At 50.6% G+C, this 23774-nt stretch overlaps 1 protein-coding gene and 1 long non-coding RNA gene across 2 annotated transcripts in view; one reads left to right on the forward strand and one right to left on the reverse strand.

Annotated features, from left to right (window-relative positions):
• Positions 1–384: 384 nt before the first annotated feature.
• LOC111090277 lies at positions 385–10392 on the reverse strand. Its single transcript, XR_005371073.1, has 4 exons — positions 10160–10392; positions 3213–3359; positions 1775–1844; positions 385–870 (listed from the first exon to the last, which is right to left on the reverse strand). It is a non-coding gene; the product is annotated as an uncharacterized LOC111090277 (long non-coding RNA).
• An 822-nt stretch (positions 10393–11214) lies between these two features.
• Positions 11215–23774, forward strand: part of SFRP1 (secreted frizzled related protein 1) — a 43764-nt gene continuing 31204 nt past the window's right edge. The window contains exons 1-2 of the mRNA XM_038559971.1: positions 11215–11758; positions 17205–17282. Coding sequence (XP_038415899.1) covers positions 11215–11758; positions 17205–17282 — 622 coding nt within the window. The remainder of the gene's footprint in view (positions 11759–17204; positions 17283–23774) is intronic.

Below are 23774 nucleotides of genomic sequence, written 5' to 3' on the forward strand. Positions count from 1 at the left end.
ACTCAGGACCTCGAGCTGGAAAACTAGACTCCTTAGCTCCGTGCTCCGCCCACATAGGGTTGAGGTTATCACAGCATCATTCTCTTCCAGCAGCCATGGTGGGTTTTCCAATATAAAACTCCAAATGGTAAAGATTGTTCTGAAGTCAGCCACTGGTACCAGGGCCCTCAAATTAAAAATGAAATCTGTCTTACCTGTTTCAAGTAGCAATTTCTTAGCCCTGTGGGCTCTGTCTAGGGATGGGCTCAGTGGCTGGGGTTGGCCTCAAGGATATCTCCTGGATTGCTTTGAATGGGGGGCCCAGGAAGTCACCTGGTGCTGGTGCCCTAGTGCCCATTAGCCACCCCCGTATGAAGTCCTGAATATAGACTTTGTCTGGTGAGCTCCTCTGTGTTCCCAATGGACTAAAGCCAGTCATTTGGCAAAAATCAGCTCAGTTGCCACCATTGTTCTTAAAGAGGCAGCGCTGAAAGGGCTGCGGACTAATGTATTCTATTATGCCCCCGCAGGCTGGCCTCTGAGTGTTGGGGAGAGGGCTGCATTCCACAGACGCTCCCTCCCCTGCACTCTGCTCTCTAGCCCCACACTGGCCCCAGGGAGGAGCTGCTCAGCCAGGCCAGGGGCCATGGGTATCTCACCTCCCAGGCAGGGCCCTTGGTAACCAGCTGTGGGGAAGGCACTCCATCTGGTACCCCTGCAGTGGGAGGAAGGGGTGTTGATCCAGGAATGGGCTTGGAAAGGCAGTCCTGGCTGCTGAGAGGAGCAGGCGAGGAGCTCCTGCTTCTGCCACATCCACATCGCAGATCATGCAACCTGTGTCTGTCGCTCCTTCCCCTCTGCAGCCCATTGCCCACCACGAACGTCTCTTCTCTAAAGAACAAGAGGGGTCATGGCATTTGTTTCGAGCAGCCTACAGATCTTTCATTCCAGGGTCAGTTATGCCTAAACCAGGAGAAATATGATGTGTGGCAGATAAGGGGAGAGGTTTTGGAGACAGAGAGCCTGGGCTCACACATTTATCATATACGTCCTTCTAAGCACAAAGGAGAGGCTCGTGTGAGTCTGAGGACATTACTTCTGGTTCCTTGTGTTTTGCAAAGCTGGGCCTCCATCCAGGACTTCCCTTCACCTTAGAGACCTGAAGGGGACCTCCACCAGAGGAGGCAAGAGGGAAGGCAGGCAGGGTGTGGCCAGCTGGTTTAGGTGTCATTCCTAACCAGACAGAGGTTTGGAAGTTTGACTTTCTTGGCTCTGGGGCTAGCTGAACTCATTCTTCAGAGTTCTCTCCCCTTTTTTGGACTTGAGTACTGCCTGGCTCTTCCTACCTGCCACCCCAGGAAATCAGCTGCAAGTGCATTTATTCTCAATGACAGCAACTACCTAACCTTTGGAAAGCTCTCAGAGGGCCGAGAGCCTTGTTTAGGACAGTTTGGGTGAGGCCAGAGCTGAGGAGGGGAACAGAATGATGGGGAGAGAGAATTGTCTTTCAATCTGACAGAATTGTTAGACTTGTATGCTATGGGGACCTGTGCCCAACGCCACAGTGAGGGAGGTTCCTGGTGGGCTTGTTCTGGGGCCATGGCTCCTGCACACCCTTTGGCTTCTCTGAGTTTCTGGAGGATGGGCAGAAGAATGCTTGGGGATGAAGCACGCTGTCCTGACCAACTGTGACATCTCCTCAGCCTGGGCTCTTCACCCTTCCCCTCTCCCCATCCTTCTGCTCTGCACAAACTCCTCCCTTGGTTGCTTTGATGTGGGTCTTTCTCTTTCCTACCTGTACACTTTTAGGGGTTTGGGAATACATCTTAGATGGCCTCTCTCATGTGACTCAGCTCGGGCAAAGGCTGTATCAGGAGAAAAGAGAGAATGGAATAAACTCCAATCAGAAATCTTGGCTAATTGCAAAGAGGAGATTTCCTTGGGGAGGGGATGGAAATAAAATAAAAATCTGGGAAAGTGGGTGAGTTAAAATGATGTAGGATGCAGAACATTTCATTCTCCAGAAAGAATAATTTATTCCCCTGTCAAGGCGTCAGTGATAATGGCAATAAAAGAAAATATAAGCAGTGGGATTATGTGGCAATTTAGGAAGGAGCCAGTTATATATTTATGGACCGAAATGGCTGGAAACCCTTCACACCCGAGGAGTTAATGTGCAACTTGGGAAGCGCTCCAAGGCTGAGTGGTTCTACTTGGGGAGTTGTTATTTATGGAGCTTTAAACCGTGTATTAAGTAATTTGGTGGTCTAGACTACAGTTAAAAATAAAGAACAAAAGAGTTGGATGGACAAATTATACTTTTCTGAGGGGTGGGGGCTATGGCTTTTTTGTAACACTCTAAGTGTTAGAGGGATTGATAACGGGTGATGTTTGCATAGTGACAGATATTAAATGTGATAGAGTGTGGAGCTGCTGGGAGATCACAGAAGCCTCCAGATACACAGCTGCTTCAATTACAGTGCGTGGGGAAGAAAGCAAGGTCTGTTCACTCCTGGCAGCTGCAGTCAGCTTCTGAGGGGCCAAGGGGCAGCACCTCTTTGCTGCCTGCCCTTGACTCTCTGATGCCCCTACAGCGTGGCTTCCTTAAAAAAGAAAGTTGCCTGTCCACCCTTTCTGCCGGAAAACTTGGTTTTATTATTAAAGGATTGTTTATATTTAGGGTGGCTGAGGAGCTTGTCTGTGACTTAGTCTCCTGTTCAGAAAAGTGGGTCCTTCCAGTAGGATGCTAAATCGAGGGGTATAGAGGAATGCAGTGCATGTGAGTGACAAATCTTGACACTTTAAACTAGAGTATTTTGCAGCTATTGAAATAAAAAAAATAGCAGGCACATGTTAGAGTTTCTGAGGCTGGTGCTTCTCAGTCTTAAATATGTATAAAATTCACCTAGGAGTCCTGCTAGAATATAAATTCTGATTGGACATGTCTGGGGCGGGGCCTGAAATTTCATATTTCTGACAAGTTCTCAGAAGATTTCGATGCTGCTGGTCTGGGGACCAAACTTTGGGTAGTAAAATCCTAGGTGACGTAAAAATTAGAACTTTAAGCTTTTGAATTTTCTGTCTGCTTGGAAAGTCCCTAGACTACAGATCTATGTCAGTGAGGTTTGTTGCTAGTGGTATGCAAGAGAAAACCCAATTAACTTTGGATTTCAAAACGAGAGAGAGAGAGAGAGAGAGAGAGAGAGAGAGAGAGAGAGAGAAAGAGTCCTTACCTAACAAGAATTCCAGGGTAGGCCATCAGTTCATTTCTTACAAACGAGGTTCTTTCCATCTTTCTGTTCCTCCACCCTCACTGTGGGCATTTATCCTCAGGTGGTCTCATGATTGCAAGATCACTGTTGTACCTCTTGGTGTCACATCTGAATTAAGCAGGAAAAAGAGGGAAAGGTCAAGGTGCATGCCTTCTAAGGTTGTCTGTTTTAGAATGCTTTCCAGGATGCCCCACTTACCAACCTGCACTTCATTCTCAATGCTTAGAGCTGGGTTATAGGACCAATCTCATTTGGCATGGCCACTGTGTGCCTTCTATGTGGCAGGCACTGGGCCAATAAGTATTGGAGATAGGAGGACAAAAAAAGATATAGTTTCTGTCCTCAGAGAGCTTCTAGAGGAGCTCCAGATGTGTAAACAAGAAGAGTATTTAAGGAGAGGTGCTCAGAGAGCTGTGGTGCCCAGGAGCAGACACAGGACTGCCCTGGCCCCTTCTTGCTGGGATGCTCTGGAGAAGGGTCCACCAAGAGAAGGTGGAGAGCTGAGTATTGGACAGGGGCTGAGGGGACAGCCAGGCCTGCCAGGGCAGTATGAGTTTTAGGCACAGAGGAACGAGGCAGCGTGGTATCTCCTTGGAACTGCATATCCACTCACACCTCTGCTGGAATTGTCCCAGTACGGGGGTCCAGCTGATACACACTCGTAGGGCTGCACAGGTGATCTTCATGTGACCTACAATCCTATTGATGATGCCACACCAGGTTTTAAATATTTTAAATATCGCTCCTGGAATGATCACGGAACTCTGGAAATGTTCAGACTCTAGAGAGGACCATAGATAGACCTCTTATCTTTTGCACCCTGGATCAGCGCTTGTATAGTTCCCTCCTCCCGTTCTCTCATGGGTGTATAGTGAGCCCCCTCTCTTGGCATGGCTCACAGTCTTTTCTCCCCTGGAGCCTTTCTTTTGGGCATTGATATGATGGCAGACCAGCTGTATATGCTTTATGGGCAGTTGCCTGCACAGAGCACTGGGGTCCCCTCAGTAACCCCAGCCAGGCCAGGCCACCCGTCCTTGCAACCGGCGCCAACCCCCGACTTCTGGCACCTGTATGTACTCACTACTCCATCTTATTATTTTTCTGCCCTGGGATCCCATAGGAAAACACCTCATGCTCTTGTCCAGACCTATCTCTCCATCCTCTCCCTCTTTCAAAACCATCTTTTCCTTCTAGCTGGTCCCTTGGAAGTGTCTGATAAATGAATTCATGATAAGATGTTAAGGACAGCTGAAGGCTCTCCAGGTTTCTCTTCCCAGGGCTGAGCATTTAGCAAAGGCAGTTCAGCCTAGTGCAGCGTCAATGGGATTGAAATACAAAGATCCTGATCTGAGTCGGCCTTGCACAGAGTGGTGGCGGCTGGACTCGTGGCGAGGGGCCTACCACTCTGAGCCTCTGGGTCTTCTGTAAAGTGAGGATAATGAATTTCTCTGCCAGCTCTGAGGTGATAAGGCAGGAAGGGTGCACATGGGGAAGATACCAGGAAGACAGCTCACTGTACTGGGCCCACACCGTGCCTGAGCCAGCTGGGGGAAGGTGGGGTGCTGGGCACAGAAGGCAGCCCTCTCTGCTCCTGTGGAGGGCCCCACATGATCACTTTCCCAGACAGCCCCGGACACAGTTTGAATGCTCTCTGGAGGGGAGCAGGAGTGCGATGATGCACTCTCCCACTCCTCCTGTGGCACCTCATTTGTATCTGAGCTCTTCTTGAGAAAGGTGGTGGAGCTGTCTGGTGTTCTGCAATGAAGGGTTATGTAAATAAACACAGGGCTTCTTGGGGAATGTGTCCTGCTGCTGGGCCACTGCCCTCCCTGGGGTGATCCTGGCAGATTTACGGGGCCTGCCTTCAGGGAAGCATGTGCCACTTCGCTTCCCGGGGAGAGGTGAAGCGAAGGCCTTCCCTAAAGGCCTGTTTTTCCTACTCCGTGGTGTCCCAGTAAAGCCTTGAGCTCTGAAGCCAGGACCTGGCATCAGGTGTCACAGGGCTAGAGCCCCTACCAGCTTCTCTTGCCTCACCCCACACCCAGGTGTTGTCCGAGGCTTCTGGAAACCTGGCCTTCTGGATACCAGCACCTGTTTTTAAAGATTTATTTATTCACTCAAAGAACAAATAATCCAATCAAGAAATGGGCAGAAGACATGAACAGTTACTTCTTCAAAGGAGACATACAAATGGACAACAGACATGAAAAAATGCTCAACATCACTTGGTATCAGGGAAATACAAATCAAAACCACAATGAGATGCCACCTCACACCAGTGAGAATGGCTAAAATGAACAAGTCAGGAACAACAGATGTTGGCGGAGATGTGGAGGAAGGGGAACCGTCTTGCACTGTTGGTGGGAATGAAAGCTGGCGCAGCCACTCTGGAAAACAGTATGGAGGTTCCTCAAGAAGTTGAAAACAGAGCTGCCCTATGACCCAGCAATTATACTGCTGGGTATTTACCCCAAAGATACAAATGAGGTGAAATGATGGGACACCTGCACCCCAATGTCTATAGCAGCAGTGTCCACAATAGCCAAACTAAAGGAAGAACCCAGATGTCCTTCAACAGATGAATGGATAAAGAAGATGTGGTCTATATATACAATGGAATACTACTCAGCCATCAAAAAACCCAAAATCTTGCCCTTTGCAACAACATGGATGGAACTAGAAGATATTATGCTAAGTAAAATAAGTCAGTCAGAGAAAGACAATTATCATATGATCTCACTCATATATGGAATTTAAGACACAAAACAGGATCACAGGGGAAGAGAGGAAAAATAAAACAAGATGAAATCAGAGAGGGAGACAGACCATAAGAGACTCTTAATCATAGGAAACAACTGAGGGTTGCTGGAGGGGAGGGGGATGAGGAGATGGGGTAACTGGGTGATGCACATTAAGGAGGGCACATGATATAATGAGCACTGGGTGTTATATAAGATGGATGAGTCACTGACTCTACCTCTGAAACCAACAATATATTGTATGTTAAATAATTGGATTTAATAAAATTTTTAAAAATACAGATTAATTTATTTATTTGAGAGAGAGAGAAAGAAAGAGAGAAATCATGCAGAAGCAACGGGAGAGGCAGAGGGAGAGGATCTCAAGCAGTCTCCCCGATGAGCACAGAGCCTGATGTGGGGCTCGATCTAACCACCCTGAGATCATGACCTGAGCCAAAACCAAGAGTCAGACACCTAATGGACTGAGCCACCCTGGTGCCCCACCAGCCCCTGTTTTTAGCAAGATTGCATTAGTATTCACAGTAGTGTCCAAGCAGGATTTACAGGAAATTCTGCTCGCTTATTGGAGCTGGCCGCTATGTTCACCACCCACATCCTACCCAGCCTCTAGAGCAGCCTACTGTGTGTGTGCCCTGGGGAGAGAGAGTGGAGTCTGCCTATAGTGGCATCTGTGCACCAACCAGGTCCCTCTGGACTTGGATGAGACGAAAGCCAATACAAAAGCCCCAGGCCCTCTTTCCAATCCTTGTGTAAGGTGCTTAGGATCATTTCCCTTAGAATTCAGATCTAGGAAAGATTTTTCTCTCCTGCAGACAAAGAGAGCTATGTGAGTTGTTCACGCTTACTTTTTACCTTGGTTCTTAGGAAACCCAGTGCATAATCGCCGCTCAGGTGTAATGCCTCTCTCAGCCTGGCTACTTCACTTTCTGCCTCCCTCCACTACATATCAACACTCTTTGTGTGTTGGAGGGCCTTACAGAGCACTGGCTGGCTGCCTGGACAGTGAGAGATGCTGAGGACGCCCATGTGAGACAACATGTGACAAGATCCTGGCCTTCCATGGGCTCACAGTCACACAGTCTGTAGATACCCCAAAACGGTTTTAAAACGTCCAGGCGAGTGCTGTAATGAAGTGTTCTGAGCAAGGGGAGGAGAGAGTGGTTAATCCAATGCCAGGTAGAGAAGGGAGATGACGGACCGTGCGGAGTCAGGCAAGGCAGCTGGAAGGATGGGTGGTAGGCTTGCCAGATTAAACACAGGACATGGAGTTCAGTTTAAACTTCACATAAACAGGAATAATTGATCTTATGTGTATGTCCCATCCAATGTTTGGGCCATACTTATACTAAAAATATTAAAAAGCAAGTACCATAGTTTACTTTTTGCAGTAGCAGGACAGGCATCAATAGTTCGTTTTCCAGATGAGAACTCTAGGACCAGAGGGAGAAAGTGCAAGGCACCCAACCTGTGAGTAGCAGAAGTAAAGCACTACTCACTATTTCCTGAGTCTGGGCCAGAATGCTTTTCTCTGCATTGCACGAGACCCGCCACCACCCAGCCACAAGTGGGACACCCTCTTGCTACTGCATGGCTCCTGGTTGATGCAGAGGATGCTGGGTGCATCTCTGGAGTGTCAGAAAAAAATCACTGATGATATGATAATAGGACAGAATATGAGGAAGAGGCTGAAAAGCTCTACCCCCATCCCACCCCAGCCTTTTTCTAGGAACAGGCCAGAAGGAGCTAGCTTTGTGTGTGGGAAGAGGCCACCAGGTAGGCACCTGGCAGGCCCCTCCGTGGCCCTGCTTGGCCCCAACATTCAGCTTTGGGCAATGGGAAGAGGAAGAATGCCTCCTTAGCTGGTGTTATGAAGCAACAGGGAATGCACTTCCAATTTTCATGTATGGGCATCTGGCAGTGGGGGAAAATCAGAACTCTTTTGAAATGGAAAACTCAAGTTTAGAGTTGTATTTTCCCCCTGCTCATTCAAACCGTCCAAGAAGGAGAGACGTGCCTCCTGGCTCACAACTCTCATACTATAGAACCCTGGTTTCTGGGAGCTCTGTTACGTCAATTGCATGTTTAAAGAAACTTTGTCCTAGAACGTTCTCCTCTATATACATGCATTCTTGCCATTAGGGAAAGGGAGACTTGACTTCGAAGCACAAAGTTTTGATAATATGAAAAAGGGCAAAAAACACCCCAACAAAAACCCCTGGAGGCTCCTCTAAAATGCAGTCTTCAGGCTGGTCTGCCTGGTGCTGTTATACAGTATGTGCACTGATTAGCAGGAGGCAGTCATTGTCCAGAATCTCAGGTGTGGGCTCAAGTCTATCAGTGGTACTTGGACCGAGTCAGTCCTTCTTTCCAACTGGGCCTTTAGGAGGAGCCAGGACTATACTGGGTTTAGGATTCTGAGTTCTTAGTTATACCACACTCCCTGTCTGTCCTCCAGACAATTGTGTCCCTAGTGGGGCTCAAGAGGCCCCTCTCAGGACACCTGGGTGGCTCAGTGCTTGAGCATCCCAGGATGGAGTTCCACATCGGGCTTCCTGCAGAGAGCCTGCTTCCCCCTCTGCCTGTGTCTCTGCCTCTCTCTGTGTGTCTCTTGTGAATAAATAAATACAATCTTAAAAAAGAAAAATGAAAGTCTCTCTCTCACTCTCTCTCTCTGTTTCTCTCTCTCTCACAGTAAGATAGGGTGGGTAACTGGGAGGTGAGGTTGATCAAAGACCACAAGGAACAACCAGGTGTGCGCTAGGTCCTCTCGTGAGTGGGACTGTGCAATTTCCTCCTGGCTTGAGACCTCCGAGACCGGGGGAGGTGCAGTTCACCTGAGCTACTTTCCAGAATGTTAATGGCGGACAGACCCAAGTCTCCCCACCATCTGGGGAGACTGCAAACGTGAGTGAGAGGTCAGCTAGGCCTGGATTTCAGAGGTGAGAGGATGTTATCTACAAACACAACTCTTTCCAGTGAGTGAGTAAACAGATATATTTGGCTTGGGACTGAGGGCCTGGCTAGAGGAAAGAAAAAGACCCCCTACCAACAGCATTTTTCTCTAAATGCCCCTTGAATAGAGACACAGTTGCCTGGTCTCCTGCAGTCTATTCTCTGTGAGGAATGTCTTCCCCAGAGAAGCCAGGCTGAACATTACCAATTGTTTAGGGATTAACCCTTGGCCATCCAAAGCCTTGCTCTATCTGTCTCATCTCCTTCCCTACATTCTGCCCCTCTTGCTTTGGTGCACCTTTCATTAGCCAAGAAGCAACATTGGGGCTGGCCAATCGCAGACGCTTCCAGGGTGGAGAGTGGAATCCCAATTGCTGTACAGGCATGAGTGCTCTAAGAAAGGAGCCTCACATCTTTGCAAACTCTAGTAGTTTTACTTGGAATCTGTCCATTGAGAAATTAGGTCTGCAGAGTCCAAAGCAAGCTTCTCTAGAGCTTTCCAAACAAGCTGGCCCAGGGAGGCAGCACCTCCTACAGTGCCTGCCTTGAGCTCTGAGCTCTGTGGCCCATTTGCCACGTGGGGTGGTTGGTATCACACTGCTCAGATGCTGGTTTTCAACATCCTTGGCCTCCCTCCACCCACAGTTCAAGACACAAGTGGTGTGGAGACCTAGTGAACTTCATGAGCTGCTCGCTGTTGCCACCTGTCCCTGGGGTCAGTCATGCTCATAGTCTCAGCTCTCTGGAGCTTGACCCTTCCTTTTAGGGCAATTCAATGTTTGAATATACAAAAAAATTTCCAGGAACAATGAGGATGGGGAGACTTCTGTTTCTTTGGAGGAGGGCATTGCCTACATGAGAAGGCCTGGCTGTATTTCTGCTAATACATTCTATTGGCCTTCTGCCTTAAGGGGGACCCTTGGTTTTGACTTGAGGTTCCTGGACCAGCTCTGAATGTAGCATGTGTGCCTGAGTGATGGGCTTGGTATTTACACAAGCCACACTGATAAGTGCACATGTGTTTTTAATGTTCGGGCTTTCTACACTACAAACATGTCAATGTGTATATGTGTGCACACGCGGGCGAGCTGTCAGGCTGGGACTTGAGTAGGTCTTTTCTTTTCCTGTCCTCCCAAAGCTAACAGGCTTGTGAGTAATATTTCCTCCCACGCCGAGTCGCGTTGCAATAATTACCAAGTGCCTCGGGTGTCCGGCTGTCCCCACCTGGGAAGGTGCGGCCTTTTAAACCAGCGAGCAGCCCCCACTGCAGCTTCCCCTGCGTGAGCGGGAGGGACCGGCGGGGGCTTCGCAAGCCGACCTCGGTGGGTTCCGCCTCGCTGGGCCCGGGTCCGGGTTTGTCCGATCCCGTCTGCCTTTGTACTGCGGCCCCGGAGGACAGCAGCGAGAGGTGGGCCGCTTGTCTGGTGGGCTGCTGCTTGGAATTAGGAAAAAGCGTCAAAAAAAAAAAAAAAAAAGAAAAGAAAAAAAGGAAAGCGTTCACTATCGCGCGGATTTGGGAGTCCGGCGAAGGGTTCCTGCTTTCTGCCAGCCGCTCCAGCGGGCCAGCGCCAACTCTCCACCCGCCCCACACTCGGGTCGGCCCCCTCCTCCTCCTCCCGTCCGTTTCGTCTTCTTTTCCTCTCGGTCCTCTCTCCTCCCTCCCCCCCCCCCCACCCCCGCTCTTCTCCCGTTATTTATTTATTTATTTTTGGTTTTGTTTTTTAAGGGGTGTTGACCTGGGTTTACTTCTAGCAAACCGAACCCTCTTGCGAGGGAAGCGATTGGCTAATTGCGCGGGTGACTGACGTGCTCCGAGTGCGGCTCGCGGCGGCCGCGAGCTGATTGGTTGCGCGGGGAGGCTCCGAGGGCTCTGCAGCGGGAGCGCCGGGCACTCGAGTCGCGCGGCCTCGGGGGTCGGTGCCGCCCGCGCGCCCTGCAGCCGCCTCGCCCGCCCTGCCGCCCGCTGGCCGCCCTGCCGCGCGGAGCCGGGGCTGCACTCGGGCCGCCGCGCGCCCCCCTCCCCGCGCCCCTCCTCGCCGCGCGCCCTCCCCGCGCCAGCTCCCGCCGCAGGCCGAGGGCCGCCACCCGCCGAGCACCGGGCAGGAGCGCGCGGCCGCCGAGCACCGGGCGGCGCCGGGGACGCCGCCTTTTGTCCCCGGAGGTCCCTCCCTGCAAGTTTGCGGCGGGACGCGCGCGGGGAGGCGGCCGCTGCAGCCCCGACGTCGCGGGAGCGGGTGCGCCGAGCCGGCATGGGCAGCGGGCGCGGCGCGGGGGGCCGGCGCTGGGCCGCCCGGGGCGTGCTGCTGGCGCTGGCCGCCGGGCTCCTGGCCGCCAGCTCGGCCAGCGAGTACGACTACGTGAGCTTCCAGTCGGACATCGGCTCCTACCAGAGCGGGCGCTTCTACACCAAGCCGCCGCAGTGCGTGGACATCCCGGCCGACCTCCGGCTGTGCCACAACGTGGGCTACAAGAAGATGGTGCTGCCCAACCTGCTGGAGCACGAGACCATGGCCGAGGTGAAGCAGCAGGCCAGCAGCTGGGTGCCCCTGCTCAACAAGAACTGCCACATCGGCACCCAGGTCTTCCTCTGCTCGCTCTTCGCGCCCGTGTGCCTCGACCGGCCCATCTACCCGTGCCGCTGGCTCTGCGAGGCCGTGCGCGACTCTTGCGAGCCCGTCATGCAGTTCTTCGGCTTCTACTGGCCCGAGATGCTCAAGTGTGACAAGTTCCCCGAGGGGGATGTCTGCATCGCCATGACCCCGCCCAATGCCACCGAGGCCTCCAAGCCCCAAGGTCAGGCCGCCCCCCCCCCACGCGCGCGAGCCCCCCAGCCGGGGCGGGCGGGGGTCCGGGGGCCACCGCGCACCCCCGCCCGGCCCGCCGCTCCTCCCGGGCGTCCGGACGTGCTCCCTGCGGGCTGCTCCCGAGCCGTGCGGAGCGAGTTTTTAAAAAGCCTCGGGTCGGTCCGAGGTGTCGCTCAGCACCGCTCCCCACCCAGGTGCGCCGCGGGCTTCCCGGCGGCGGCGGCGGCGGCGGCGGCGGCGCCGAGGCCCCCAGCGAGCTCCACGCGGTGCCCCGAGCGGCTCCTCCTGGGACCTCGGCTCGCTCTTTCCATACCTGAGACAAAGCCTCATTCTCCCTGTGAAGGGACAGCCCTTCTCCCTCTGGGAGGGAACGGGTCCCCGTGGACGTTTTTAACACCCGAGACAAGATGCCCCAGAGGAAAACACCCAAATCCAAAGCGTAGAAAGCCCAGAAACGCCGAGAAAAAGCTAAGGCGCAGCTTTGTTCATTTTCATAGGTTCGATGAGGATTAACCCGCACTCCCCCCCCCCTCCACGCCCCGACTTTCCTAGCTAGTCATTCAGCCAAGGAGCTCCGGCAGGGCTACCGAACTGGCTGAGAAAAAAGTTTAGAAACAGGATTTCTGTTTCTCCACCTTCTCAGGCCACAGCTCGGGGAGGGCTGGGGGCTAGAAAGCGCGTTCCCTCCTTCCTGCATACCCCCTGCTTCTCCCATTCACACAAATCCTCAGGTAATTAGAAAGATAAAAATGTAATTAGCTCATTGTTCCTCTCTCCTTGGGGAGTGGGGCTCGGAAAATCGCACTTTCCCAACTGCCCCGCCGCCGGGCCTGTGCTTCCTCTCCGAACCCCTCCCACTTAAAGGGTAGCTCTTGAGTGGGAGGGAAAAAAATCTGGGAGACTCTAAGACACAAATCAAAACAAACAGGCAAAAAACCCAGCTGGCCTGACTCTTACGGGAGCGAATTCTTCAGAAGTAGTAGGGTCGAGGCTGAAAGATGTACGTTTAGTCCGGGGATGGCGAGCAGTTCCAAGGTGCGCTTAGCGCAGGGCACGTGTCCCCGGGGGTGTGAGGAGGGTGTTTGGGGTGGGGGACTTAGCTCGCCTTGAAATGATGCCTAAAAGAGAAATGTCCTCCGAAGGGTCTAGTCTTCCAGCGTGAGGGTGGTGCTAGGATGGGGAAAAGGAGTCCTGGACTCTCCATGCTCCTGCTTATTCTAGGGGGTGAAGACACTGGTCAGCTGTGACCGAGGTTGGGTGGCCTGGGCCCCTGCCAGGTGGGAGAGGCAGCAGCCTGGCTGAAGTGGCCAGGGCACCTCTGTTGGCCACTTCCTGGGTGTCTGCACAAGGTTAACCTTTGGGGGAAGTGCGGCCCTTTGGGAGCTGGAGCTTAGCAATTACCTAGAGCAAACAAAGCACTTTGTGGTCTGCGTTGTGGGGCGATCCCCTGCAGCCCACAGATTTCCCTTCTCCCCTTCCTCCTGGCCTGGCAGGGGGAGGTTAGCCCGGCTCTGCCCCAGAGGCCTCTGCTGCACTCCCAGTCGTCTCTTTGGGGGACAGCCTGTGCACATGAAGTGAAGACCTTTGGGCAAATCCCTTTTGAGGGGACAATGGGGGACTGACCGAGATGCCTACCTATAAAGAGGGGAGAATTGTCCCAACGGCTGGCACGGAGTGGGGGAGGAGTGGGGGAATAAGAGATCGTTGCTCTCTCATCTTTGACTCCTTGGCCGCCCTTTCACCTGACTGCCACCTCCTGAGTCTGGGCCTTGTTACCGCTGTCCCCTCTCCTCCCCTCTAGCCCAGGAGTGCCTAGGCAGGCATCCTCCCAAGGCCGGCTGCCCAAAAGAGACAAGCCCGGAGGGGACCAGTCAGGTGTGGGGCTTGTGAACTGGTTCTCTCATTGTTTTTGGTGAGAGGTTCTGCCCCGAGAGAGCACCAACTCCTCCCCAGCACTGCCGCTCTGGTGGGAGGGAGCCCCACATGAGGTCCTCTGAGGCTGCATGGCCATTGTCAGCTGAGCGTAGGGGTCAGAAGGGCTGTGTGTGCACGCGTGTGCGTGTGTGCATGTGTGTGTGTGTGTGTGTGTGTGTAGGAGCAGGGTGAGACAGACCACACTGCCAGTCCTCATACCCTTCTGGCTAGTAGCTCCAGAATGGGGACTGGTGCTTTTGGGCAAATACATACACGTGTACTACTGTTAGCCTCCTCTCTCTTTATTCTTTGAAATTAAAACCAAATTTTCAAAGCAACACATATCTCTGCATGCTGTTCATGTAATTGGGCATGTTTTGGGGGGGGTATTGGGCAGCCTTAGGGGCCACGTGTTAGTAAAGATCAACTTGATAATGAGAGATCAGTCCAAAGCTACTTTTCCCTCCAAAAGGCTGACGCCCTGGCTCTGTCAGCATCTGTTACGGGAGAGGCATAACTTTATGAACTTCCAGGACAGTTATTTCTAAATCTTGCACTTACAGGAGACCTATCCATTCCCAGGCCGATAAATTGTTGCTTCCCCTTCCAGCCAGGTTTCACTGAGTGAAATTGTATGAATCGGCACATATTTGGGGTTTTATTTTTTTGTTGTCCAGATGTGTTGTGTGTTAGATCAGCGTGGCCATTCTGGTGGCAGATTGCAGAGGCCATGGTGCCCTTAGGTCTCCTGAGAGCCTCTCGAGGGTTTTGTCTCGGGGTATCAAGGCCCTGGCCAGGGAAGACCTGCTGTGTGTGCGCCAGAGAGTTTTGTGTAATTGTGTGTATGTGTGTGTGCATGAGAGAGAGAGAGAGAGAGAGACAGCACATATGGGTACTGATTTTTTTAAAAAATCACTTAATTGTAACTCTAGTGTTGGACTGTCTCCTCTCCTCCCCTTAAGATATTAATGAAACACAAAACCTTTCTGTTTTTGGTTCCTTTGCTTTAAACATTATTTTCAATATACCTTAAAACAGCAGTTTAGTTCTACCTCTCAGATGGATGGTGGATTTCTCCCGCTGAGGCTGCCTGCAGGGCCCCAAGGACACACCAGAGGGGGCACAGATTAATATTGCATTACACATTCCTCCTTTCCTTGGAGCAAGCTGCGCCACAGTTGGCCACGAGAAAAGTCACGATGGGGGTTAGCCATGTTGAGAGCACACAAGCTCACCCCAACATGCTCTTTCTACCTTGAGAGGCACTGAAGGTCAAACATTAATTGATGGACCTGAGAGAAATGCCCCTGTGGCCTACAGAGCCCATCAGGGAACCCAGAGGATCCAGAGGGGAGGGAATGATGTGAGTGTGCCAGGGGGACAGTGTTTTATATTCTCACTGCCCCAGCCCTGCTACTTGTTTGGTTGAGATTATATTAATAGAAACTTGCAGTGTGATAACTTCCACTGAAAGAAAAGAAAAGAAAAGAAAAGAAAAGAAAAAGAAAGAAGAAAGAAAGAAAGAAAGAAAAAGAAAGAAAGAAAGAAGAAAGAAAGAAAGAAAGAAAGAAAGAAAGAAAGAAAGAAAGAAAGAAAGAAAGAAAGAAAGAAAGAAAGAAAGAAAACCCCAAGGCACATTTTACTCTCCCGGGATGGGTTACATGGTCCTTCCCGTATTTCAGGACCTCTTTTTCCTGTTTTTCTCCCCACGGAAGCAACAACTATAATGCAAAATCCTGGGTTAGTTTTTCCCTTTGTCAGAAACACTACCTCCAGAACCTAATTTCAAGTTCTGGTTGAAAAGCAAATTTCCAAATTCTGGGCCAAAAGACAGTCACACGGTCTTCTGCTTAGAAGAAGACTGGCTGTGGTTCATGCTGCCCTCAGAATCTGGATGGTGTTTGGCCCTGGGCACAAAGTGAAGTGGGGGAGAGGAATGTTTCGGAAGATGAAGGGTTGTGGTCTCTGCTGGGCCAAGAGGGGACCCTGCTTGGAAGTGGGGGTGATGGGCTGGGGACTAGGTATGTCCTGGGAGCAGCACTGGCCTAGCAGGGCTGTGTCGCTTCCCCCATAGCATCACCATGGTGGGGGCTTGGTCCGTTTCACTGAGCCACAGGGCAACTCACAGGCAGGGGATGCTGCCACTGAGGCCACTGCAGAGGGCAGTGGGGGAGAAGAAGACAGAGGGCCTTACATCTTACAATTTGCCTTGGGGTGACTTTCCTGTGCTCCTCTGCTCCAGCTTGGCCTCCAGTGCTTTGCCAGAGGTGAGGTGCCCTTAGAACGTGCTAAGGCTTCCCTAGATCATGGATTAAACTCCCAGTGGTCAATGGATAATGGTGGGGTTGGTGGTGGGGTTGATAGGCCACCTCACCCTTCTGGGGATTGCACTTTCTCCCTGTCCTCCCACAGAGGCATTTCACCTCCCAGGGATCCCCTCCCCAGCATTTTGGCTTGGAGGAGGCCTCTGGCCTCAGAAGTACACCCCCCTCACCCCCCACCCCCGCTGCTGTGCCTAGTGCCTGGCAATGGCCCTCATGCTTGCCACACACACTCCTCTTCAAAGTACTTCACAATGCCGTGCAAAGGCCTTCAGAGGGTCCCCTGTAGCTCCGCCCTCCCAGCTCTCCCATTTGGCAGCCCTTGCTAATGCTACCCCCAGCCCCCACCCAGGTGCCCCTGCCTCCCACCCAGGCAGGCAGGCAGGCAGGGACTTGCACTGCAATAGCCCTTTTGGAAACAGGACTTTGGGGCCTGTGGCTAGACTTTGTGATTCTTTTTTTTTTTTTTTTTTTTTATAAATTTATTTTTTATTGGTGTTCAATTTGCCAACATATAGAGTAACACCCAGTGCTCATCCCATCATAGACTTTGTGATTCTGACTGAGTTTCCTTCCCTTGGCTCCTAGAGAGGGGGTCAGATTGATCTGCTGTCCTGTTGGGAGTTTGGGCATGGGAACGGGGCATGGATCAGAGAGAGACACTTAAAGGAGAGGGGAGGAAGAACAAGAAACAAACAACTGGAATAGATGACGACTCCCCTCAAGCCACAGTTCATAGACCTGCCCCTGCCCAGCCCCAGGTAAATTGGGTTGAAATAGTTGTGCCAGGGGCACCTGGCGGCTCAGCGGTTGAGCATCTGCCTTAGGCTCTGGTTGTGATTCTGGGGTTCTGGGATCAAGTCCTGCATCGGGCTCCCCACAGGGAGCCTACTTCTCCCTCTGCCTGTGTCTCTGCCTCTCTGTGTCTCTCATGAATAAATAAATAAAATCTTTAATAAGTAAATACATGGTCATGCCATAGTCAATAGTTTTATCCCCCATGGTTTCAAGAAACTATGTGCATTTGGCTTTAGGGCCAGGGCTCCAGGACTCTTTGATTCTCTAGTTGCCCTTCAGAAATTCCGGAAGACCTTTAACTGCTTTCAGCCTGGTCCTGACCTCTTCCCCAGGGGGAGCTCCTTCTAGAACCCCTAACCCCTATTACTCACAGCTCCTCTTTCTCCTGCTTTCCCTTCCCAGGCACAACCGTGTGTCCTCCGTGTGACAACGAGTTGAAATCTGAAGCCATAATTGAACATCTCTGCGCCAGCGAGTTTGGTAAGAAAGCATCCCTGGCCACCTCTGGGAGGTTCGGCATATTCCCTGGTCTTCCTAGTTTGCATCCCTGGTCAACACGGAGCCTGTGGATGCATCTCTTTGGAGCTTCATGGTCTCTCCCTTTATTCTGCCCGAATGGCTGCTTTTCTCAGGTCCATGAGATGTAGATAGGGTGGAGAACTGGCTCGTTTTTATTAAACTTGGCCTCTGCCCTTCTGTGAGGGATCACTGGATGGGTTTGGGGGGACCTTCTCCAGGAGAAGAGGGTGGCAGACTTGAGGACAGGTGGAGGAGCTAGGAAATAACACCACTCCTTGGATGCTCCCGGGGTGGTGGCGGGGGGACACCTAGGAGGTCCTGCGGGCTGCTTAGCTGGCTGTCCCTCCATACTAGTCTTTCTCCATCCCCTAGGTGTCAGCACCACTCCATCCAGGCTCTGAAATGATGGCACAGGGTGCCCTCCCAGGGAGGGGGAGTCCAGTGCTGTGGGCATTTAGAGGGGCCCCTGTCAGGTCCTATTGGCACAGAAAATTGACCTCCTCCCTGTAGTGAGAGTTCTCTTCCTCCTTTCCAAATCACTCTGGGTTAAAAAGGAATTCCAAATCAGCCCTTATAGCCCCAGGAGAAGGGCTGGATGTGGCCTGGGGAGCAGAACTCAGGGGACCTTTCAAGGATGGCTCCTTCTAGTCAGCCTCATGGAAGACCTGAACAGCTCCAGAAACCCTGACCCCATCTTCTCTGGGAGAGGTAGATGTCAACCACATCTGTTTGGAGGGTTGGCTCCTTCTATTTTATCAGGGTGCCGAGAAGTGGCTCTGCTTAGGCCAGGCCCACTTTGCTGAAGGAAGGTACAGTCTGACAATGAACAGTGTATTTCCTGCGATTCCTGTATTGTGTCCCTGAGGCTGGATTTCATGCAGAACTCTTACCAGGAAAAGCAGAACGGTAGGTAATGTGTCTGTCCATTCAGGGCTACCTGCTCCATGTTTTCATTAACCACACATAGTGAGGCATGTGGAAGGGCCTAGAACTGGCAGAGGGCATATCTGAGTCACACAAATGTGACCTGAACATGCAAGTTGGAGTAAATTGTACATGTGACACACATATTCTCAGGATTGTCATGGTGACTGAAGATGGAAGGGGGAGAACTCAGACCCTTTGCCATGGAAAACTTCGTGAGGATGGATATGCCTTGTGTGTTTTGTTTGTGTGCTAGGCATCTCTGCCTCCTTTGTTCTTGGTGGAGGACTGAGGACATCTAGGAAGATTGGTCCAGTATGCATTTTCCTGCTTGTCTTTGAGTCACATCCTTTTCTTAGGTTGCTGTTTTAAATGAAGTTAAAGGAAATGGTAGAGGGCCCCTGAGGTGATGTGTGCAGATTCTGCTGACCCTTCCATTGACCAGTAGTCACATTTGCTTCTTGATGCTCACCGCTTTGCTTCATCAGAGGTGCCGAGAGCCCAGCTGAGCCCAGCAGGTTTCCTGCCGTAGAGTCTGTGGGTACACAGCCCCACACTGTGTTAGCGACAAGTTTTTCTTTTACAGGTGGGGTTGAGATTCCTTCCCAAAGATGAATTTGGACAGAGGAAAAACAATCTCTCAGAAATCCTGATTAGAAGCCTTTTGTGGCATGGCTGGGGCAGAAAGAATCTTTTAAGATATGGCTATGATCCCAAAGAATTCTTACAGGAGCTAACCAAGGAGCCACATTTAGATTTCACTGAACCTTTTCAGATACTACAAATGAACACACTCACTTTTAGAAGTGGGTCCCTTGATATTGTGCAAATCTAGGGAACCATATTAAAGTAAACTCTGAAAGGTAATATATTAGCTGAAGTTTTATGCTCATATGACTTCTATTAGGCTCAGCTCCTGAGGGAAGAGTGATGGAAAATTCTGGAACTCAGTGTGTGGCGGTGATTGACCAACTGTGCCTTCCTAATCAGGAACTCAAATTCAATGTATTTGATCATTCATTGATTCATGCATCCATTCATTCAACATTTTAAAAAGATTTTTTATTTATGTAAGAGAGAGAGAGAGAAGGAGCAGGGGGAGAGGGAGAATCGGAGAATCAGACCCCCTGCTCAACAGGGAACCCAGCACAGGACTTGATCTGGGACTCTGGGATTGTGACCCAGACGCTTAACGGACTGAGCCACCCAGGCTCCTCTCATTCAACATTTCTTGAGTGCAAAGCACTGTGCTAGATACCTGACTCCTAAATACTTACCTAGAATAAAGTACATATTAATTAATTTATTTTTTTTCTTAAACGCTGACCAAACACTAATCAGTGATTTTTCTAGAGAGTCACAGAGTCATGATATAACTCACCAGCAGAGGAGGAGGCTGTGGGAACCCAAGGCCAGATTAATGTTAGGGAACTGTGAGAAGAGAATCTGTGTCTTTATGCTCAGAGTCTTTGTCTGGAACTTACCAACCTGAACTTGTCATCACATCTCCTCCCTCCATTCCCACTTACTTACCAAAATTCTGGTAATTGGGGATTTTGTGGCAACTAGCTAAATTAGAGACATTCTCTAGAAGTGGGCTGAAGAGGCAAGCTTTGGGAGGGAATTTGAATGTGGAAGGTTGGCCTTATGGTGTAGGGTGGGGGTCTAGAGGGTGCTCAGGTTACTCCCCTGAGAGGTACTTCCTTTCCTCACTGTAGTAGCTACCTGCTAAGTTGGCCAGCCACCTGCTTACTGCTTATAGGAGGGAGGGGTAGATCTTATTTTAATGACCAGTCAGGTTTTGGCGATCTGAGTAATTAGTGGCTTGGGACTGTGTTCCTTTCACCCTGAGGTGATTTTCTTCTTGGGTTCAGAGAATTTTGGAGGTCCTCCTGGACCCTCCAGGTCATCCTATCAAATCCACTTATTTCATAGATAGGAATCTGACTTTCCCACCTGGAGTTCTTTTACTATCTGGTATGCTGCCCTCCTCATTTCAGAGAAGATGAACGGCCACTGGGCTCTGGCATGGAGGCATTTATCCCCTCAGCATGGGTATGGTGTTGCCAAGCCTTTTGAACTGGGTGCAGGAGATACTTTTTGGTTTTTTTTGTTTGTAATGTTCTTATAAGGCAATAAATAGGATTTTTTTTTTTTTTCACTCTGCAGGGGCTGAGCTTAACTCTGCCCTTCTCAGCATCCTGGAGAATGCAGCCTTGTTGAGAAACTTGTTTCTTAGCTCAGTTCATTTCAAGTAAGTGAGGCAGTCAGCCAGGCTGATGGGATTCAGTTAGGAAACAAAGAAATTCAGCAATGCAAGCTGACACACAACAGAAAAGAAAGAGAATGTTTTACTCCCTACTCCACGGATCAAACTTTGCATTAAGTGGCCCTGACATCCCCGGTGGGAAGACATCAGGTTGTTGGAAGGCTTTCTCTGAGCTCTAGGAATAAGGGGGTGCATTCCTTCTGGGTCAGCACACACACTCGCCCTTCTGCCAATGCATCCTCAGACTCCTGCAGCCTCGGTGGAGCTGGGCGTGCCAGCCCGTCACCTCCTTCCCAGGCGGTGCATTTTTAAATCTCTGGCAGGTCTATTTGGCCACTAGGCTCTCCACCTCGCACTGTACCCCCTCAGTTCAGAGCACATTTTTTCCCCCAACAGGGAAAAGTGTCAGTAGAAACACCTGTGTGCTGATACTCAGGAATGCAGCTGGATCAGCCTGGATCAAGTACCAGATGTGGGAAAGCCAACAGTTAGATGGTGCAAAGGCTCTGAATTCAACATGGTGGCCAGCCTGCCTGCTGTGTTGAAATTGGGATGCACTGCTCTGCTTTTTGTTATCTCTGCTTTTCCTGCTAGGTGACAACAGGGTGCCACTCCTTTCTCTTAAACAGGGCAGTATCGCATTTGCAGGCTGCCACACTAGTAATCCTGCTGTTAACAACTCGGTGCCCATCCGCATCTTTCCCTCACGTTAGCTTATCCCAGGGATGTGAAGATCTGGTTTATAATTGCTGGGAGCCTAGGACCCCACCTCCGGCCAGGCTCTGTAGCTTCTCCTATTTGTAAACACCCTTAAGCTTTTTCTGCTAGAAGTGTGTATGATGATGTACTTCTGCTAAGATAGTTCAGAGCTTCCTCTCGTCCTGGCTACTCCAGTATTTTGAGCTTCCGAGTTCAGGTGGCAACTCCTTTACCCCAGTATTTTTTTGCTGTGGAAAAAAAGATTTCTTTGCCTCCAGAAATTTTCCCTGCCTTCTGGAAGGATTTTTTTTCCCTTTTATATGTTTCCTCATAAAGAGTAAAACCGTACTTTGTAACACCAAACTGAGTCAAATAGGAAAGGACAGAAATCAGGTCTCGCTGTTAGCATTTGGGAGTATTTCCTAAAAGAAATCTTTCCAGAAGTTCCTGAACCTTCACTAATTTGTTCTCACTCTGCCGGACTCTTTTTTCAAGGTATCTTGGCTGTGCTGCTGTTTGGAGGCAGAGTGCTTTACTCTGAAGGGCTGTTCGATCTCTTGCAAAAAGTAGATTCAGCCTTTTCCAAAGTAAACCTTGGGTTTCCTCCCGCAGGTGAGGAAAACCGGCTGCCAGCACAGTAATTGCAACATCTGTAAGCTGCTGGAGAGCAGGGTCTGTGTCCTGTGCCCTATTTTACCTAATGCAAGACGCCCATTAATTATGAGATGTGCTGTTTTGTACCCTGACAAAGGAAGCATACTTCACTTTACAAATGTGAAGATAATCTGTGTCTTAGAATGAACAAAACAAGGCCTGTTTGTACTTAAACAGTCCCTGGAACTGTGTCTTCCCCATGGTAGACATGAAATGAAAGTTTGTCCGATGAGTATTGGAATGATGGGAAGGTAGGGGATATGGTAATTGGACTTCCTTTTTTTTTTTTTTTTTAATAAAAGGAGAAAGCTCCTTTCCAAGTGACTATGTACAACATGGTTATTAATTTCAAGGAAAACTTCATGCCCTGTTTTGGGTGACTGAGTGTAGATGTGTGTATGTTAAAAAAAAAAAAAGAAAGAACAAAAGCACTCACATCCAGAAATCCAGTTCGGTCAAAGTAAAATTAAATAGAGGAGAAGGCACACAGCTCCCGGGGTGGAGTTGGCAGGCTGAAAACAACTGGTTTTTATTGTCATTGAAGACCTCTGAAATACATTCCCATCCGCAGATCTGTAAATACTTGGAAGGGATTGTTACAGCATTTCATGTGAGGGGAAAACATGGGGTGGATGCTGTAAGTCCACGGGAAGCATAGCTCACAGCTCACAGCCCGTGTCCTGATCTGAGTAGCCTTCCTGTGCTGGGGGGTATAGGGATGGGAAGGGGGTGGTGGTGTGCTGGCCGGCACAGAGGCTGTGGCTGAACCAGAAGCCTGGAAACCTTTGGTTGGCTGGGCTGGTGATGATGTCCATTGCCTGCTCGCCCGTGGTCTCCGATTGGAGACTGTCTGAGCACGTCCCCAACCTAGGGTCCTGGCCAGAGAATCAGGCCCTGGGCAGTTTGGGCTGGGGTCACATGGGGACCACTTTGCACTCTGAAGCCATGCCAAGGAACCTCTGGGCAAAGGTGGGAAAGAGCCGCATTTACCCCTCTGGTGAGCCCGGTGCTCCCTGTCTCCATGTGTAATTCTCTCTTGGCTCCAGCTGGTAGGAAGATACTTAAGTAAAGCAAATTTCAGTGAGGATCACTCTTCTTTAGCATGTGAAAGTAGAGTGAGGTATGAGAAAGGACAAAGAAGTAGAGTGAGGTATGAGAAAGGACAAAGAAGGGAGGCTTCATGGATGGGGCACGGCCTTCCCTGAAACTGAGTTCAGTTCTTCCTCTGCTACTTTAGTTCTTCCATTGCATGGCCTGCAGCACCAGGCAAATCCCTTACCCTCTGCAGGACTCAGTCTCCCTCTATTTCATATCCAGGAATAGGTTTCGGTGAGGAGCAGATGAGACGGGTCAGGAACCCAGCCCTGGGCCCAGCACGCCAGCCGGACTCACTAAACACTCATCGTGGGGATCCTTCCAGGGACGGAAGTAGCCCAGCCAGCTGTCCTGGGCAATGAGGCCTCCCTCGGGTTCTCCCTAGAGAAGCGAGAGGTGCATCTCAGGAGCTCCCTGTCCTCTGCTCTCAGCATATTTATTGAAATCTTTCCCCAACCTAATTCTATTTTCAACCCTGTCCCCTCCTTGCGTTCCGCTGGAGTGATTGCTTTTCTCTGTCCTAAGACTGATTCCACTGTGGGCACGATTAGTTCAGGATTGGCCAACACACGACATTCCCCCCTTGTGGCTAAGTCCTCGGTTACTCCTTGGGACAGTCAGTTGCCAGATGGTGTGGTTGGGTGTCCTGTGAGGTACTCTCCAGCTGCTGATTCTCTGATTATGAGTGGCCCTGCCCCATTTCTTAAGCCTTCTTATCTTTTTTTTCTTTTTCTTTTTTTGTAAATGTATTGTGATAAAATGTACATAGCATGATATTTGCCATCTCTGTTAGGTGTAAGTTCAGTGTCATT

Source organism: Canis lupus, chromosome 16 (assembly GCF_011100685.1).
Source record: "Canis lupus familiaris isolate Mischka breed German Shepherd chromosome 16, alternate assembly UU_Cfam_GSD_1.0, whole genome shotgun sequence".
Classification (NCBI taxonomy): Eukaryota; Metazoa; Chordata; class Mammalia; order Carnivora; family Canidae; genus Canis; species Canis lupus.